Source organism: Trichechus manatus, unplaced genomic scaffold (genome assembly GCF_000243295.1).
Source record: "Trichechus manatus latirostris isolate Lorelei unplaced genomic scaffold, TriManLat1.0 scaffold00076, whole genome shotgun sequence".
Lineage (NCBI taxonomy): Eukaryota > Metazoa > Chordata > Mammalia > Sirenia > Trichechidae > Trichechus > Trichechus manatus.
The window spans coordinates 11,174,536-11,194,211 of record NW_004444012.1 but is presented as its reverse complement, the minus strand read 5'-3'; the positions used below and the strand labels follow the sequence as shown (position 1 = coordinate 11,194,211).

At 40.0% G+C, this 19,676-nt stretch overlaps 1 protein-coding gene across 3 annotated transcripts in view; it reads left to right on the top strand.

The window, feature by feature from the left end:
- Positions 1 to 19,676, top strand: part of TTBK2 (tau tubulin kinase 2) — a 201,838-nt gene that overhangs the window by 46,438 nt on the left and 135,724 nt on the right. For 2 of the 3 annotated variants that reach the window (XM_004380675.2, XM_023735188.1), the window contains exon 2: positions 13,952 to 14,087. In XM_004380675.2, coding sequence (XP_004380732.1) covers positions 14,019 to 14,087 — 69 coding nt within the window. In that variant the 5' untranslated portion in view covers positions 13,952 to 14,018. Of the gene's footprint in view, positions 1 to 1,746; positions 2,127 to 13,951; positions 14,088 to 19,676 lie in introns of those variants that run through there. The other variant, XM_023735187.1, reaches the window with a different exon arrangement.

The following is a 19,676-nucleotide window of genomic DNA, read 5'->3' as shown; positions in this document are numbered from 1 at the left end:
ACATAATCTAGCTGTTCTCAAAATCTTTGGTTTTATGACCCGTTAGTACTCTTAAAAATTATTGAGGACTCTAAAGAGATTTTATTTTAATGTGGGTTTATATCTACCGATATTTACTGTGTTAGAAATTAAAACTGAGTAACTTAAAATTTATTTTAAGTAACAATATTACAACTATTGTGTTAACCATTTTCCAAAACAAAAATACAAATTGGTTGGATGAGCAATGTTTTACATTTTTGCAAATGTCTTTATTGTCTGGCATGATAGAAGATAGCTGGCTTCTCATGCTTCTGTGTTCACTCTGTTGCAATATGTTGTTTTAGTTGACGTATAAAGGAAAATCTGGCCTCGTGCGGGTATATAGTTTGAAAAGGGAGGAATATTTTAATAGCCTTTTCAGATACTTGTTGGTTTTTATTTTTAAAATTAAGAAATATATGTTTTTAAAATTAATATACAGTAAAATTGACTTTTTGGGGGTCTGTAATTCTCTGAGTCCTAACACATATACATTCATGTAACCCTCACTGTAATCATAATAAATATTCATAATCGTTCCAAAAAAAAAAATAAACTCGTTGCTGTCGAGTCAGTTCTGACTCATAGAGACCTATAGGATAGAGTAGAACTGCCGCTTAGTGTTTCCAAGGAGTAGCTGGTAGATTCGAATTGCTAACCTTTTGGTTAGCAGCTGAGCTCTTTAAAACTCCCTTGTGTTACCACTTTGTGTTCACACCCTCCCCTAACCTTGCACCTTGGCAACTACTGCTGTGTTCTCCACCACTGTAGCTTTGTGTTTTTAAGATTGCCATGTAAATGTAATGATACAGTTGTTGTAACCTTTTGAGATTGCTTAATGACGTCAAACTTCTTTCTTGTACAGGCAGTCTCTGGGTTACAAATGTCCAACTTATGTACAACCCGTAGTTAACAAACCAGCCCTCATAAAGCCTATTAAATTAAACATTTGAGGTACATACAGTGGTTCGTAATAACAAACAGGTGGTACTTTGCAACACGCATCAGAACATTATTATTAATTACTGTATTATTATGTTAAAGATGTTTTAGTGTATCTGGAAGTGGTTCTTTTAATGTTTTTATGCACAGAAAGATACAGTATAAACTATATGCTAAGACAAACATTTGATGTTAGATACGAGCTATACCTAACTGTTCTGACTTACATACAAATTTGATTTAAAGACAGACTTAGGAACAAAACTTGTTCGTAATGCGGGAACTGCCTGTATTTATTTGCAGTCAATATATCCTCCTCGCTCAACTGTTGAAGTTTTTTTGCCTGTATTTTAATTGGGTTGTTTTCTTACTGTTGAGTTTTGAGTGTTTTCTGTATATTCAGGATACATGTCCTTGGTCAAATATGTAATTTATAGAAATTTTTTCCAACTCTGTAGCTTGTCTTTTCATTTTCTTAACAGTGTCTTTCACAGAATAAGTGTTCAATTTTAATGAAGTTCAAGTTAACATTTTTTTTCTTTTATGAATTGTGCTTTTTTTGTCATGTCTTTGCACAACACCGGTTCACGAATATTTTCTAACAAATTTATTTCTAAGTTTTATAGTTTTATATTTTGCATTTAAATTTGTGATGTGTTATAAGTTTTATATAAGGTGTGAGGTTTAAATTGAGATCCAGTTTTTTGCATATGGATATCCAGTTGTTCCAACGCTGTTGAAAAGACTATCTTTTCTCTATTAATTGTCTTTGCAGCTTTGTCAAAAATCAGTTGGCCTAAGGGACTGGAGCCAACATGGCAACCTTGACAGATGCACCACGCTGTCCCTTCTGCAGCAAAGACCAAAAAAAACTAAGTAAAATAGATATAAATGTCAGTCCTGAAACCCTGAGCATTAAATGAAGGGATAAAGAACTAGATCAAACACCGAATGGAAGAAGAGACTGATGGAAAACAGAGAACAAGGAAAGATACAGAATGGAAGTCCCCTGCCAACTAACACAGCAGAGCATGACCATCTTGAAACACAGCCAGCAATAACCCCAGAGGGGGAGTACGAGAAAGCAACTTCAAGGAGCTCCTAAGGGGAGACAGAGCACTCAGTAACCAGAGAAACATGCTTTTCCATCCCTCACCCTTCTGGTGAGTGGAAGCAAGAATTCCTCCATCCTGGCAGCTCCCACTGCCGGGGCCACAGTAGGAGCGCCACTTCCACCACCAAGGCCCACCCTCCCCTTTCCACCATGAGGCTTTTTTATTTTTTTTTTCCTCCCCCCCTGCCCTGTACACCACCTCCCCCTTCCTTCTAGCTCCTGCTGTGTCATCATTTTTTTTACTTTTCTTTCTCCCTCCCACCTAGCCCTGTATGCCACTTCTCTTCCCTTCCCACTGTCCCACAGGTCTACCCCCCCGCCCCACTCGCTGACCAACACTGTACTGCCATTTTTTTCTTTCTTCATTTCTTTTCTTTCTCCCATTCACCTAGTCCCTTATGCCACCTCCCCCACTTCCTGCCACCCCTTCATGCTGCCACGGTTAGAGAACCACCAGTACACTGGACAGCAGCTGCACTGTGTCGTTCCCGCCCCCACCTGCTGGCTCCTGCCATGCTGCCATTTTTTTTCCTTCTCCATCCTACCTAGCCCAATAAGCCACCTCCCCTCCGTTACCACTGGACCTCCACTCGCTGGCCCCCACCGCACTGCCAGTTTTTTTTCCTTTATCCTTTCTTTATTTTCTTCCTCCCACCTAGCCATGTATGCCACCTCTCCCACCTTCCTGCCAGCTCCAGCCACATGGCTGTGGATAGAGTGCCTCTGTTGCACTGGCTTGCCACTGCCCTGAGTCTGCCGTACCCAAGACTGACAGCCCCCACCGCACTGTCATTTTTTTCCCTATTTTTCATTCTCTCTCCCACTTAGCCCTGTATACCACCTCTCCCCTGTTCCTACCAGTTCCCGGATCCACCGTGTCCCCACCCATCGGCTGCCACCACGCTGTTTTTTTTCCTTTCTCTTCTTTTCTTTCTCCCTCCCACCTGGCCACTTATGCCATTCTCCCCACCCACCCACCAAACCACTGGCTCTGCTGTGGCTGGAGTGCCTCCGGTGTTCAGGCATGCTGCCACACCACGCCCAAACTGACCCACCCCTCCTGCCATTCAACCAGCTGCTGAATGGTGGGAAGCAAGCCCGTACCACGGCCCATCCAACACCTCTGCCCATCTGGCAAGGAGCTATCAATGCTGCCACAACACTAGACCAATATTAGAAGGAGAACAGCACCCACCCAGTTCACCTTCAGCCATCTTGCCAAACCAGTGTACAGTGAAGTGGGCTCACCCTGCCTGCTGCTGCCTTGCCCACTTGGACAAGGTGGTGAGAGCTGTTGTGCCCACAGATGAGCTAGCAGCAAAGCACACCTGGCCTGCCAGCCCTGACATATCAAAACAAAACAAAAAGCAGGATGAAACGAACATACAATCAATAAAGAAAATAACACCTTAATGTCTTGGAGAGAGCAGACAATGTCAAAACGTATAAAAAAGCAGGACGAGATGGCTTCAGCAAGTGACCAAAATAATCAGATAACCTTGCAATAGGAGAAAAGTCATTGGAACTACCTGATATGGAATTCAAAAGACTAACGTCTAGGGCTATCAAGAGATTAAGAAAGAGATCAAGAAAAACTCAGATGAAACCAACGAAAACATAGGCAAAATCAAGGAAAACACAGACAAAGCAATAGAAGAATTCAGGAAAATAATACAAGAACAAAATGTCAAAATAAGTAAACAATTAGAAATCATACCAAAACAGCAAATAGAAGTCCAAAAGATAAACAACAAAATTTCAGAAATGGACAACTCAATAGAAGGCTTTAGGAGTAAATTTGAAATAATGGAAGATAGAATCAGTGAGATTGAAGACAAATCCATGGGCGCAACATGGTTTCAGGAAAAACAGAGAAAAGAATGAAGAAAACCTAAGAATTATGTGGGACACAGTCAAGAGCAAATATTTGCACATGGTCAGAGTTCCAAAACCGGGAGAAAATGGGAAACACAGAGAAGATTATTTAAGATTTGCTGGCAGAAAACTTCCCAAATATGAAAGACAAAAAGCTGACGTTCCACGATTCTTAACAAACCCCACATAGGATAGATTCCAAGAAAAGTCGCCAAGACACATAATCACATTTGCCAAAACCAAGGACAAAGAAAGAATTCTGAGAGCAGCTCGAGAAAACAGAAAAGTCACAAAGGTGAAACAATTGGACTGAGCTCTGATTACTCAGCAGAAACTATAAAGGCAAGAAGGAAATGGGATGACATATATAAGACGTTGAAAGAAAAAAACCACCAACCAGGGATAATGTATCCTGCAAAATTCTCTCTCAGATACGATGGAGGAATTAGAATATTTCCAGATAAACAGAAATTAAGGGAATTTGCAAAAACCAAACCAGACTTACAGGGAGTCCTTCGGTTAGACAACCAACATCAGACAACAGCCTGAGTCTAGGACACAGGACAGCATCAGCCAGATACCAACTTAGATAAAGAACTCTCAATAATAAAACAAAGCTAGAAGACTTAAAACATGGAGCCAGAGATGTCAGTCTGTAAATGATGACAATGTCGAAACTATAAAAGGGGGAATAAATGATGTGGGTGTAGAACTTTCACATGGAAAGGAAGTCAAGGCTATATCAAGTAATAAAAGACTGGTTGAAACTTAGAAAGATAAGGATAAATTTCAAAGTAACCACAAAGAAAGTTAACAAACTTACTCATGAAAATAAAAAAGAAGAAAAACAAAGACTTAGTAAACAGAGAATCTATAATAACAAAAGAAATGAACAGAAAATCCACAAACAAAAGGAACTCAGCATAGGAAAGTAAGAGGAACAAAGGTAACGTTAGCACCACATAAATAAGCATAACAGGGGGACCTCATACCATCAAGAGGGCAGTTCCGGGAGCAGAGTGCGTCCTTTGGAACTGGGGTCCCTGCATCGAGAAGCTCCTAGTCAGGGGGAACGCTGAAGAGAAGAAGGCCAACAGAGAGAAAAAGCCTTCCCCTGGAGCTGATGCCCTGAATTTGTATTTTTAGCCTACTTTGACTGTGAGGAAATAAACTTCTGTTCATTAAAACCATCCACTTGTGGTATTTCTGTTGTAGCAGCACTAGATAACTAAGACAGAATTTGGTACCAAGAGAGTGGGGTGCTGCTCTAACAGATAGCTACAATGTGGAAGTGGTTTTAAAACTGAATGGATAGACGTGCGGCAGTGACAGAGGACCAGCAGCAGCAGAGAACCTACAGCAGCAGAGAAGCGGCAGCAGCAGAGAACCAACGGCAGCAGAACCAGTAGACCAGTGCGAGATGGCACTGGAGCCAACCCACAGAGTGAGAGAGCTGAGTGCCTGTGTGCAGGTGGCTTCCTGGTGGAATGGGGTGCCTCTGGGCACTTATCGGTTGGGCTAGGCCTGCCGACCCACGGAGCAAGGGAGCTGAGTGCCTGTGTGCAGGCTTCCTGGCGGAGTGGGGTGCCTCTGGGCACTTATACTGGTGGAGCTACAGAGCTTTGGAACACTTGCCCCAGCAGGGCAGATGTGGGCATGAGGCCCGAGGGCTGAAAGGCCACAGGAAGCAGAAGCTGAAGAGACTAGGGACACAAGAAGCCTATCTGCCTCACTCTCAAAAGGTATGGCCATGACCTCAGGGGTTTCAAAGGGTGGAGCAGTGGCCTCTGGTGCTTCTAAGGGTGGAGTCACCACTTAGAGGGACTAGGAGAATGGTGCGCCTAAAGCCAAGGGAGCAGAGTTGCTGTCCCAGTGGGCCTGGAAGGCGGAGCTGAAGCCCAGGGCCAGGGGCCTCCACTCAAAATCCAGAGACTGTGGCCAATACCTAGAGTCTGGGGGCAGGGCCATTGTGTAAATTGTCTCAGAGAACAGAGGATTAGTTTCAAAGCCTTGAGAGCTAATGTAATGTGTCCTGCTGACTTGCTTGCTGCCTGTTATCACTTCTTTTCCTCTAGTTTCTCCCATTTGTAATGAAAATGTCTAGCTTGTGCCTGTTGTGCCATTGTACCTTTGAAAGCAGATAAGCTGTGTTCTAGATTTCACAGATGAAGAGGAATTTTTGGATTTTAGACTTGGAGTTAAGACTTTTGCTATGATATGATGGGGTGAATATGTTTTCCATGTTGCAAGGATGTGATTTTTTGGGGGCCAAAGGGTAGAATGTCATGGTTTGAATTATGTCCCCCAAAAAATGTGTGTATCAATTTCTCGCTAGGCCACGATTCCTGGTACTGTGTGATTTTCCTGTATGTTGTAAACCTGCCTCTATGATGTTAATGAGGGAGGATGGGTGGCAGTTGTGTTAGTAAGGCAGGACCTGATCTACAAGACTGGATTGTGTCCTGAGGCAATCTCTTGAGATATAAAAGACAGAAGTGAGCAGTGAGACAGGGGGACCTCATACCATCAAGAAAGCAGTGCTGGGAGCAGAGCGCGTCCTTCGGACCGGGGTTCCTGCACAGAGAAGCTCCTAGTCCAGGGGAACACCGAAGAGAAGAAGGCTGACAGAGAACGCCTTCCCCTGGAGCTGATGCCCTGAATTTGGACTTTTAGCCTACTTTGACTAGGAGGAAATAAACTTCTCTTCATTAAAAAAAAAAAAAAAAATAAGCATAACAGTATGACAGCAATAAATTCATACCTATTGATAATCTCACTAAATGTTAATGGCTTGAATGCACCCATAAAAAGACAGATTGTGGCAGAATGGATGAAAAAACATGCCCCATCTATCTGCTGTCTACAAGAGAAATGCCTTAGATACTGTCATGGATTGAATTGTGTCCCCTGAAAATATCTGTCAACTTGACTGGGTCATGATTCCCAGTATTGTATGATTGTCTACCATTTTGTCATCTGATGTGATTTCCCTATGTGTTATAAATTCTATCACTATGATATAATGAGATGGATTAGTGGCAGTTAACATTGATGAGATCTACAAGATTAGATAGTGTCTTAAGCCAGTCTCTTTTGGGATGTAAGAGAGAGAAGTAAGCAGAGAGACAAGGGGACCTCATACCACCAAGAAAGCAGTGCTGGGAGCAGAGCATGTCCTTTGGACCTTAGGTTTCTGTGCGGAGAATCTCCTAGGCCAAAGGAAGATTGATGACACGGTCCTTCCTCTAGAGGTGACAGAGAAAGCCTTCCCCTGGAGCTGATGCCCTGAATTTGGACTTGTAGCCTACTAAACTGTGCGAGAATAAATTCCTTTGTTAAAGCCATCCGCTTGTGGTATTTCTGTTATAGCAGCACCAGATAACTGAAACAGATACAAAGACATAAATATATTAAAAAGGAAAGGATGGAAAAAATATATCAGGCAAACAGCAACCGAAAAAGAGCAGGAGTGACAATACTAATCTCAGATAAAATATACTGTAAGACAAAATGAAAATCTATTTTATTACCATAAAAGACCAAGAAAGATGTTATATAATTATTACAGAGACAATCCACCAAGAAGACATAACTTTAATATGTATCTATGAACCCAACGACAGGGCTCCAAAATTCATAAAACAAACTCTAACAGCACTGAAAAGAGGAGTAGACAGTTCCACAATGATAGTTGGAGACTTCAACACACCACTCTTGGTAAAGGACAGAACATCTAGAAAGAAACTAAACAAAGATATGGAAGATATAAAGGGCACAATCAACCAACTTGACCTCATAAACATATATGGAACACACCACCCAACAGCAGCAAAGTATAGATTATTTCCAAAGCACATACAACATTCTCCAGAATAAACTATATTTTAGGCCATAAAGCAACCCTCAATAAAATCCAAAACATTGAAATATACAAAGTATTCTCTCTGATCACACCACCATAAAAGTAGAATCTGTGACAGGAAGAGCAAGGAAAAGAGTCAAATACATGGAAACTGAATAACACCTTGCTTAAAAACAACTGGGTAATTAGATTCCTAGAATCTCATGAGAGTGAAAACACATCATACCAAAACCTTTGGGTCATAACAAAGGCAGCGCTCAGAGGTCACTTTATAGCAATAAACATACATGTCAAAAAAGAAGAATGGGCCCAAATCAAAACGTTAGCCCTACAACTTGAACAAATAGGAAGAGAACAGCAAAAGAAACCCACAGCCACCAGAAGGAAATAATAAAGATTAGAGCAGAAGTAAATGAAATAGAGAACAGAAGAGCAGTAGAAAGAATCAACAAGACCAAAAGTTGGTTCTTTGAAAAGATCAACAAAATTGACAAACCATTGGCCAAACTGACAAAAGAAAAACAGGAGAGGAAGCAAATAACCCGAATAAGAAATGAGATAGGAGACATTACAACAGACCCAACTGAAATAAAAGGGATCATAACAGAATACTATGAAAAATTGTACTCCAATTTTGAGAACCTAGAGGAAATGGACAAATTTCTAGAAACACACTCCCTACCAAAACTAACACAAACTGAGATAGAAAATCTGAACAGACACGTAACAAGAGAAGAGATTGAAGAGCTAATTAAAAAAAATTTCCAACAACAACAACAAAAAAAGCCCTAGTCCAAACAGTTTCACTGAAGAATTCTACCAGATATTTAGAGAAGGGCTCACACCAGTTCTAGTCAAACTATTTCAGAACATAGAAAAAGAAGGAATACTCTTAAATTAATTCTATGAAACCAGCATAACCCTGACAACCAAAGCCAGGCAAAGACACCACAAAAAAAGAAAATTACAGACCAAAATCTCTCATTAAATGAATAATTTCTTTTATAAGGAGCAGCACAAAGCTGGTTCCTATGAAGCAGAGGTTAAAGATGTCCCAAATCTCTAACTTTTCCAAGCTGCTGTGCCACTCCACCATCTCTAACATCAACTACTCCATTTTGCCTCAGTACTCTCCCTCCTGTCTTTGGGTTCCCTAATTCCCTGCAACATCTCATAGAACTCATGAACCGCATAAGGGAAATGGCTCACATGGTTGGGGAGGCTGGCAAGTCCCAAATTTGTGGGTCAGGTGTAGACATCTCCCTCGCCCCCAGTCTCTGCCCAGAGGCACTCAGCTTTCTCATTCCGTGGACTGGGAAGCCCACTGTGCCATCCCCTGCGGGTCTCTGCTGCTGGTCCCTGCTGCAGATCCCTCCTTCTTTGGTGGTGGTGGGCTCTTCCTCTCTGCTCTGGAATTGGTTCTCTTTTAAGGCAAAACTGAACAATCCCCTTGGTCGGCCACAATTACCCTATCAAGCAGTCGCACCCAATCACCTGGATGAGAATTACAAGACCATGGCTAGAAAAGCCACACAAATGTAATCAATCACACTACACTCATGAATAAAGATGCAGAAATCCTCAACAAAATTCTAGTCAATAGAATTCAGCAGCATATCAAAAAATAATATACCATGACCAGGTGCGATTCATACCAGGTATGCAAGGATGGTTCAACATTAGAAAACCAATCAATGTAATCTACAACATAGATAGAACAAAAGAAAAGAATCACATGATCATCTCAATCGACACAGAAAAGGCAGTTTCAAGTCCAACACCGATTCCTGATGAAAAGCCTCAGCAAGATAGGAATAGAAGGAAAATTTCTCAACATAATAAAGGGCATCTGTACAAAACCAACAGCCAACATCATTCTCAATGAAGAGAGACTGAAAGCTTTCCCCCGGGGAATGAGAACAAGACAAGGATGCTCTTTATCACCACTCCGATTAAACATTGTGCTAGAAGTCCTAGCTGAAGCACTAAGGAAAGAAAAATAAATGAAGTGTATCTAAATTGGAAAGGAAGGAGTAAAACTATCACTATTCACAAATGATATGATTCTATACATAGAGAACTGCAACGATTCCACAAGAAAACTATTGGAACTGATAGATTCAGCAGAGTAACTGAATCTTTACTGAATCAGCAAGATCATCATACAAAATTCAGTTGGATTCCTATACACCAATAAAGAGAACTACAAAAAAGAAATTCAGAAAGCCCTACCATTTATAATCGCCCCTAAAAAATAAAATACGAATAAATCTAACCAGAGATGGAAAAGACCTGTACAAAGAAAATGACAAAACGCTACTGCAAGAAACCAAAAGAGACCTACATAAATGGAATAACATACCATGCTCGTGGATAGGTAGATGCAATGTTATGAAAATGTCGGTTCTACCCAATGCAATCTACCAGTACAGTGCAATCCCGATCCAAATATCAACAGCATTCTTTAACAAGATGGAAAAACTAATCACCAACTTTATATGGAAAGGAAAGAGGCCCCAGATAAGCAAAGCATTACTGAACAAAAAAAAACAAAGTAGGAGGCCTCACACTACGTGATCTCAGAGCCTACTCTACAACCATGGTAGTCAGAACAGCCTGGTACTGGTACAACAACAGACACATAGACCAATGGAAGAGAATCGAGAACGCAGACATAAATCCACCCACCTATGGTTAGCTGATCTTTGACAAAGGACCAAAGTCCATTAAATAGAAAAGACAGTCTTTTTAACAAGTGGTGCTGGCAAAACTGGATGTCCATCTGTAAAAAAATGAAACAGGACCCATACCTCACACCATACACAAAAACTAATTCAAAATGGATCAAAGACCTAAATATAAAACCTAAAATGATAAAGATCGTGGATGAAAAAGTAGGAAGAACACTAGGGTCCCTAATACATGGCATAAGTAGAATACAAACCATAACTAACAATGGACAAATGCCAGAAAATAAACTAGATAACTGGGAGCTCCTACGCATTAAATACTTATGCTTATCAAGAGACTTCACCAAAAGAGTAAAAAGAGAACCTACACACTGGGAAAAAATTTATGGCTACAACATATCTGACAAGGGTCTTATCTCTAAAATCTGTAGAATACTTCAACACCTCAATAACAAAAAGACACATAATCCCAGTAAAAAATAGACAAAAAATATGAACAGACATTTCACCAAAGAAGACATTCAGGCAGCTTACAAACACATAAGGAAAATGCTTGCTATCATTAGCCATTAGAGAAACGCAAATCAAAACTACAATGGGATATCATGTCACCTCAACATTACTGGCACTAATCCAAAAAAACAAAAAATAACAAATGTTAGAGAGGTTTTGGGGAGATTGGAACTCTTATGCACTGCTAGTGGGGATGTAAAATGGTACAACCACTATGAAAAACCATATGACACCTCCTTAAAAAGCAGGAAATAGAAATACCATATGATCCAGCAATCCCACTACTAGGAATATATCCTAGAGAAATAAGAGCCATCACACAAATAGACATGTACACCCATGTTCATTGCAGCATTATTCCCAATAGCAGAAAGATGGAAATAACCTAAGTGCCCATCAACAGATGAATGAATAAACAAATTTTATGTACATATACACAATGAAATACTATGCAATTATAAAGAAGAATGATGAATCTGTGAAACATCTTACAACGTGGATGAATCTGGAGGGCATTATGCTGAGTCAAATAAGTCCATCACAAAAGGACAAGTATTGAATGAGACTACTATTATAAAAATCTGAGAAAAGGTTTACACCCAGAAAAAAACATTCTTTGATGGTTACAGGGAGGGAAGATGTGGGGAAGGGGATTGCTAATGAGATCGTAGACAAGTGTTAACCTTGGTTAAGGGAAAGACAACACACAATATAGGGGAATTCAGCACAACTTGACCAAAGCAAAGTCATAGAAGCTTCCTAGACACATACAAACACCTTGAGGGGGACTGAGTTACTGAAGCTGAGGGCTGGGGACCATGGTCTCAGGACATCTAGGTAAATTGGCATAACATAGTTCATAAAGAAAATGTTGTACATGCTACTTTGACGAGTAGCGTCTGGGGTCTTAAAAGCTTGGGAGTATTTGATTTTTTGACTGCTGCTTCCATGGGTGTTTACTGTGGATCTTAGTAAAATGAAATCCTTGACAACTTTAATATTTTCTCTGTTTGTCATGATGTTACTTATTAGTCCAGTTGTGAGGATTTTTGTTTTCTTTTTGTTGAGGTGCAATCCATACTGAAGACTGTGGTCTTTGGTCTTCATCAATAAGTGTTTCAAGTCCTCTTCACTTTCAGCAAACAAGGTTGTGTTATCTGCATATCGCAGATTCTCAATGAGTCTTCCTCCAGTCCTGATGCCCCGTTCTTCACATAGTCCACCTTATCGGAGTATTTGCTCAGCATACAGATTGAATAAGTATGGTGAAAGGATACAACATTGACACACACCTTTCCTGACTTTAAACCACGCAGTATCCCTTTCTTCTGTTCAAATGACTGCGTCTTGGTCTATGTACATGTTCCTCATGAGCACAATTAACTGTTCTGGAATTCTCATCTTTTGCAGTATTATCCATAATTTGTTATGATCACACAGTTGAGTGCCTTTTTTGTAGTCAGTAAAACACAGGTAAACATCCTTTTGGTATTCTCTGCTTTCAGCCAGGATCCATCTGACATCAGCAGTGATATCCCTGGTTCCATGTCTTCTTTTGAATCTGGCTTGAATTTCTGGCAGTTCCCTGTCGATGTACTTCTGCAACCACTTTTGAATGACCTTTCACAAAATTTTACTTGTGTGTGATATTAATGGTATTGTTTGATAATTTCTGCATTTGGTTGTATCACCTTTCTTTGGAATAGGCATAAATATGGATCTTTTCCAGTCAGTTGACCAGGTAGTTGTCTTCCAAATTTCTTGGCATCCACGAGTGAGCACTTCCAGGCTGGAATGTCCCAAGTCCATAGTTCAGGCTGGAGGCTTCTCTTGATTCAAGTAGCTGCAGGGGCTGGTGACCTCAAGATGGGCAGGTCAGACAGCAGGTCTCTGGCGCACAGGCTGCGAAGGTTGATGAATCCCAAGATCGACAGGAAAGACAGCAGGTAAGCTGCTATCTCAAGTCCCAAGAAGTGGAGATCAAGTGAACAGGAGCCAGCTGCAGGATCCAGAGCAAGCAAAAGCCCGTGAGCCTTGCAAGAAAGTCCACTTATATTCGATTCAGGCCACACCCCCAAGGAAACTCCCTTTCAACTGATTGGCTACTGTCACACCAGATCCCATCACGGAGGTGATCACACTATATCAAATCTGATCATGGGAGTGATCACATCATCATACAGCTGCCAGACTACATCAGAACTGTCCCACTGCTGAGAGTCATGGCCCAACCAAGTTGACACAGAACCTTAACAATCACACTAGGTGTCTCATTCAAGAACTTTTTAAATTATGATTTATATTGTTCTTTTAAACCTTCAGTCATCTTCTTACTTTCCTATAGTTCTGTAATATCAGGTTACAGTTTTTTCATCTACTTTAGGCCATATTTTTTCTGATGTATCTTCATTTTCTATAGGTATTCTATCCATTTTACTATTATCTACTTTTTCTTATAGTATCATTGTATTGAGTTTGATCAGAGTCATTTTCTGTGGCTCTTGGTTATTTCATATGATTTTTAGTGTATTTTATAACATTAAAATATTACATATTAAACTATAAGCTGCTCTAAATTAGGCAGTTTGTCTTTTCTTTAGCAGTACATTGTACTTAGGATAGTGGTCTGTCAAGGTCAACTGCTACTGATACCATGCTTGCCCATAGTTCGGCAATCTCAATTATTGTAATAATATCTCTGTTGTAACCTAATGTCTTTTACAGTGTATAGCTATTTTGCTGGGCATCTGTAAAGTAAGAATTTTTTACATGCAATAAACAGTTTTTGGAACTGAGTTTGTGTTGTTTTTTTAATCCCCATTCCAATAAAGGAACCTATTTAATATGTAGGATGAGTAGTGCTTCTTGGGCTGGATTATTATTGTGTTAATTAATTAACCCTGACATAATGCTGCTGTTTCTTTTTGGTTTTAGTTTAAATGGCAACCACCCTTGGGAGCTGGATGCCTGTGTAGCTGTTCTACCACATCAGTGAACTGCAATGAGTGGGGGAGGAGAGCAGCCAGATATCCTCAGTGTTGGAATCCTGGTCAAAGAAAGATGGAAAGTGGTGAGTATATATCACAGGGTGCGTGTGTGTGTGTGTGTGTGTGTGTGTGTGTGTGTGTGTGTGTGTGTGTGTACATATGGGGGGTAATTTTTGGTATTCTGATAAAGTAATAAATACATTGCTTATATGGCTAAAGCAGTTATTTTCCTATGATTTAGTTCTATTTGTATCATAATGCTTATCCTTGCTTCATGCAGTAGATTTTCTTAACCTTTCATAGCTAGTATTGAATAAGGTAAACAGAAAAGTATATTTAGGGGGAAAAACAAATGAAAAAAAGCACAGTGTCTGAAAGTACAATGAACTGTTTTCTTTTTTAGTTTTTTACTAAGGAAAATTGTAAGTATATGTAATAATATATAAACAGATATAATGAACCTTATGTACTCATGACCCAGTTTAAACAGTTATCAGTTTATAGTCAGTGTTGTTTCATCTCTTTCACTTCCTTCCCAGATTATCTTTAAGTAAATCTTCTACCTTCACATTTCTTTTGTACATATTTCAGTATATGTCTCTAAGAGATAAGCTCTTCTTTTTTAAAAAAATAATTATAATAACATTCTCACCACACTCAAAAAAACTGATTGCTGTTGGGTTGCTTCCAACTTTAATGACCCTGTAGGACAGAGTAGAACTGCCCCATAGAGTTTCCAATGCTATAAATCTTTATGGAAGCAGACTGCCACACCTTTCTCCTGCGGAGCGGCTGGTGGGTTGAAACCACTGACTTTTTGGTTAGCTGCCGAGCTCGTTAACCACTGTATCACCAGGGCTCCTATAATACCATTATCACACCTAAAAAAACTAGAAAACCAAACCCGTTGCTGTCGAGTCAATTCCGTCTAACAGCAACACTATAAAAAAAGGAGTAATTTCTTAATATCATTAAATATCCAGTCAGTTTTCTCATCTTCATGATTGTTTGTAGATTATTTTTGATGGTGGTTTGAGTCAAGATCTAAATAAAGTCTGTATATTGCTACTGGTTGACATTACTTAAGTTTCTTTTAATTTTTTGGTTCCTCTTCTCTCTCTTTTTCTTCTCTTTTATTTTTTGGAGAAACTAGATCATTTGCTTGTAGAATTTCCCATGGTTTATATTTTGCTGATTGCGTCCATGTGGTGTTAACGTGTTTCTCTGCCCCATGTTATTTTATATAAATTGGTATTTATATCTAGAGGTGTGATTAGATCTGAGTTCACGTTTGCTTCTTGAGATGGGGGCTTTTTTTTTTTTTTCCATAAAGTATATTGTGAATTTTCACTGGAAGACATATTTCTGATTGTGCCCCTGTTTTTGTGGTGTTAGCCACTGATTGTTGTCTATATCTACTAATTCATCAGGATTGCAAATTGGTGATAATCTATCATGCCTTTATTTATTAGTAGGAATACATCTATAAAGACAAATTTCCCATTATCAACTATTTGGTTACCCTGAGATACAGTTTGGTTAGGAAGACAGGATAAATGTTTGGCTGTTTTCCTTAATTTACTAGTTTTCAAAATAAAGAATTGATTCCCTAGCATCTTCCAAAAGTGACCAAAGAGGTTTTTCTTTTTTTAAAGCATAACTAAAAATTTATGGATTTAAACATATTTGATGTGTTTCCATCCCTTGAAATTCTTATCCTTCTTGATGGTCACATTGCCTCATATTTGGCTGAGGGGACGCCTTTCAGTTTGTCTCTTGCTCTTTTGACATAGTTTTGATAGTCTTGATAGCTTCCTTGCCCTAGACCTAGAATCTTTTTTTTTTTTGTACTTTAGGTGAAGATTTACAGAGCAAGTTTCTCATTAAACATTTAATACACATATTGTTTTGTGACATTGGATGCTGTCTTAGTCATCTAGTGCTGCTCTAACAGAAGTACCACAAGTGGATGGTTTTAATGAAGAGAAGTTTATTTCCTCACAGTCAAAGTAGGCTAAAAGTCCAAATTCAGGGCATCAGCTCCAGGGGAAGGCTTTTTCTCTCTGTCGGCCATCTCATCAGTGTTGCCCCGGACTAGGAGTTTCTTTGTGCAGGAACCCGGGTCCAAAGGACACGCTCTGCTCCCGGCATTCCTTTTTTGATGGTTTGAGGTCCCCAACTCTCTGTTTGCTTCCCTTTCCTTTTATCTCTCAAGAGATACAGGCCACACCCCAGGGAAACTCCATTAACATTGGATCAGGGATGTGACCTGGGTAAGGGTGGTGTTACAATCCCACCCTAATCCTCTTTAACATAAAGTTCCAATCACAAAATGGAGGCCAGCCACACAATTCTGGGAATTATGGCCCAGCCAAATTGATACGTACATTTTTGGGCAGACATAATTCAATCCATGACAGTTGCCAACCCTGCGACATGTCAACACTTCTCAACCTTGGGTTCCCCATTTCCATTCGTCCTGCTTTCCTGTCCCCTCTTGCCTTCTTGTCGTTGCCCCTGGGCTGGTGTGCCCATTTAGTCACGTATACATGGTCGAGCTATATGTATTATTGTTTGTTTTATGGGCCTTTCTAATCTCTGGCTGAAAGGTGAACCTCTGGAGTGACTTCAGTACTGAGTTAAAAGAGTGTCCAGGGGCCATACCCTCGGGGTTTCTCCAGGCTCCATCAGACCAGTCTGGTCTTTTTTGTGAGTTTGAATTTTGTTCTACATTTTTCTCCAGCTCTGTCTGGAACCCTCTATTGTGATCCCTGTCAGAGCAGTCGGTGGTGGTAGCTGGGCAGCTTCCAGTTGTGCTGGACTCAATCTGTGGTAGCTGTGGTAGTTGTGGTCCATCAGTCCTTTGGACTAATCTTTCCCTTATGTCTTTGATTTTTTTCATTCTCCCTTGCTCCAGATGGGGTGGGACCAGTAGATGTATCTTAGATGGCCGCTCACAAGCTTTTATGACCCCAGACGCTACTCACCAAAGTAGGATGTAGAACGTTTTCTTTATAAACTATGCTATGCCAGTTGAGCTAGATGTCCCCCGAGACCATAGTCCGCAGCCCTCAGCACAGTGACTTGATCCCTGTGGGAGTTTGGATGTGTCTATGAAGGTTCTATGACTTCGCCTTAGTAAAGTTGTGCTGGCTTCCCCAGTATCGTGTACTGTCTTATCCTTCACCAAAGTTACCAGTTACTAGTTACTGTTTTTCCCTCCCCACTCTTCCCTTCCCTTGTAACCATCAAAGATTGTTTCTTTCTGTGTGTAAACCTTCTCATGAGTTTTTATAATAGTGGTCTCATACAGTATTTCTCCTTTTGTGTTTGACTTATTTCACTCAGCATAATGCCCTCCAGATTCATCCATGTTGTGAGCTGTTTTGCAGATTCATCATTGTTCTTTATCATTGCATAGTATTCCATTGTTTGTATGTACCATAGTTTATCCATTTATCTGTTGATGGACTCTTAGGCTTTTTCCATCTTTTTACTATTGTGAATAATGCTGCAATGAACGTGGATGTGCATATGTCTATTCATGTGACTGCTGTTATTTCTCTAGGATATGTTCCTGGGAGTGGTATTGCTGTATGGTATAGTATTTCTATTTCCAGCTTTTTAAGGAAGTGCCGTATTGTTTTCCAAAATGGTTGTACTATTTTGCACCAGCAGTGCGTAAGAGTTCCAATCTCCCCACAGCCTCTCCAACGTTTGTTATTTTCTGTTTCTTGTTTTTTTTTTTATTTGTGCCAGTAATATCAGGATGAGATGGTATCTCATTGTAGTTTTGATTTGCATTTCTCTAATGGCTAGTGATCTCGAGCATTTCCTCATGTGTCTCTTAGCTGCCTGAATATCTTCTTTGGTGAAGTGTCTGTTCATATCCTTTGCCCATTTTTTAATTGGATTATTTGTCTTTTTTTTTTTGTAGAGGTGTTTGATTTTCCTATAGACTTTAGAGATTAGACCTTTGTTGGATGTGTCATAGCCAAAATTTTTTTCCCAGTCTTTAGGTTCTCTTTTTACTGTTTTGGTGAAGCCTTTTGATCAGCATAAATGTTTAATTTTTAGAAGATACCAGTTACCTAGCTTATCTTCTGGTGTTTGTGTATTGTTAGTTATGATTTGTATCCTGTTTATGCCATGTATTAGGGTCTCATGCATTGACCCTTTTTTTTCCCACAATCTTTATAGTTTTTTGGTTGTATATTTAGGTCTTTGATCTATTTTTAATTAGTTTTTATGTGTGATGTGAGGTATGTGTCCTGTTTCATTTTTTTTATGAATGGACATGCAGTGTCAACAGAACCATTTGTTTAAAAGACTGTCTTTTCCCCATTAAATGGGCTTTGGGCCTTCGTTGAAGATCAGGTGACCATAGGTGGATGGATTTACATCTGGGTTCGCGATTCTGTTCCATTGGTCAATGTGTCTGTCTTACCAGTACGAGGCTGTTTTGACTACTGTAGCTGTATAGTAGGTTCTGAGGTCAGATAGTGCAAGGCCTCCTTTGTTCTTCTTCTTCAATAATGCTTTACTTATTAGACCTGGAATCTTGACATTTCTCCAAGACTGTTTATTTCTTAAAGGAGCTATTTTTGCTTCTAATATATTTAATTATTTTTTATTGCTGTTTGGTCTCTTGTCAGCCAAAGCTTTGTTCCATTAGCAAGTTTTGCAAAGCTATTCTGTTGGTTTCCTTAATCTATCAACAGATTGGAAAAAGAGGACTCTTCCTTTAGAAATAAAAATTTTGTTTCTATGGTACACATGTGTTTTACTGATTAGGTAAATCAGTAGGTTGTAAACATTTACTTGACCAAATAATAAGAAAAGAGTTGTGCTTCATCATCAAGGACTGGTGCAGGAAGATTTCAGCAGTGGGTGATCTTTTATGGGTGTCATGGATTGAATTGTGTCCCCCCAAAATATCTGTCAACTTGGCTGGGTCATGATTCCCAGTATTGTATGATTGTGTACCATTTTGTAATCTGATTTGATTTCCTTTTGTGTTATAAATTCAATCAGTATGATCTAATGAGATGGATTAGCAGCAGTCATACTGATGAGGTATACAAGATTGGATAGTGTCTTAAGCCAGTCTCTTTTGAGATATGAAAGAGAGAAGTGAGCAGAAACACATGGGAACCTCATACCACCAAGAAACAGCGCCGGGAGCAGAGCGCATCCTTTGGGCCTGAGGTTCTTGCACAAAGAAGCTCCCAGACCAAGGGAAGATTGACAACATGAACCTTCTTCCAGAGCCGACAGAGAAAGGGTTACCTGGAGCTGACGCCCTGAATTTGGACTTGTAGCCTACTGGACTGTGAGAGAATAAATTTGTCTTTGTTAAAGCCATCCACTTGTGGTATTTCTGTTACAGCAGCACTAGATGACTAAGATAGAATTTGGTACCAAGAGAGTGGGGTGCTGCTCTAACAGATACCTAAAATGTGGAAGCGGTTTTGAAACTGTTAATGGATAGAGGACCGGAAGCAGCAGAGGACCGGCAGCAGCAGAGGACCAGCAGCAGCAGAACCAGGAGTCCAGCACTAGACAGCGCTGGAGCTGACCCACAGAGATAGAGAGCTGAGTGCCTGTGTGCAAGAGGCTTCCTGGTGGAGTGGGGCACCTCCAGGCACTTATCATTCATTGGTGGAGCTACA